General features: G+C 36.1%; 1 protein-coding gene across 2 annotated transcripts in view; it reads left to right on the top strand.

Moving 5' to 3' along the window:
- LOC119585638 overlaps positions 1-619 on the top strand; it is a 2,262-nt gene extending 1,643 nt beyond the window's left edge. Inside the window, exons 5-6 of one of the 2 annotated variants that reach the window (XM_037934311.1) lie at positions 173-282; positions 426-619. In XM_037934311.1, coding sequence (XP_037790239.1) covers positions 173-282; positions 426-578 — 263 coding nt within the window. In that variant the 3' untranslated portion in view covers positions 579-619. Of the gene's footprint in view, positions 1-94; positions 283-425 lie in introns of both variants that reach the window. The other variant, XM_037934310.1, reaches the window with a different exon arrangement.
- Positions 620-638: the final 19 nt, after the last annotated feature.

Raw genomic sequence — 638 nt, 5'->3', positions numbered from 1 at the left:
ATTACATGTATCTGGTACTATTTCTTTAAATAAGTAATTATTATTACTGGATTATCATACTTTATACATGCAAATTATTTCCACGATATTACAGGAGACTATGACACAGTCTTTGCTTCAATGCAAAGTGAAAGAATCCCAGATGTAGACTTAACATCTCTATTCCTTAAAGCCTCTCGGCGTGGACAGCGAGACCTTGCCCTTCTGCTCTCTACCCACGTCCCAGACCTATTAAAGAGGGATGAATGGGGGGACAATGCTCTAACCATAGCAGCAAAACTGGTAATTTTCTCAAAACATTGATGTTGAGAAGCCTTGTATGTGGCTCTGTTTTTACTACAAGTAATTGATCAAGCAAATTTAATAAAACTCTAGATTAGATGTTTAGGATTTTTAGACTTCAGATTTATCATTTGATTTTTCAGGGTGATGTTTGCTTTGCCCATTATCTCCTGCTCCTAGATGTTCCAGTAAATGAATGTAACAGCCTTGGCCACACAGCAAGAGAAATTGCAATAAAACTTGGTCACATTCATTTCTTAAAGTTCCTGCAGGAATATGAAAGTGGAATTATTTAATGTGTGTTTATGCAGAGTTAGCTTTTTACATAAACCAGCAGTTGTTAAAAATACCTGGTG

This window comes from Penaeus monodon, chromosome 20 (assembly GCF_015228065.2).
Source record: "Penaeus monodon isolate SGIC_2016 chromosome 20, NSTDA_Pmon_1, whole genome shotgun sequence".
Classification (NCBI taxonomy): Eukaryota; Metazoa; Arthropoda; class Malacostraca; order Decapoda; family Penaeidae; genus Penaeus; species Penaeus monodon.
This window is presented reverse-complemented; position numbering and strand designations above follow the sequence as displayed.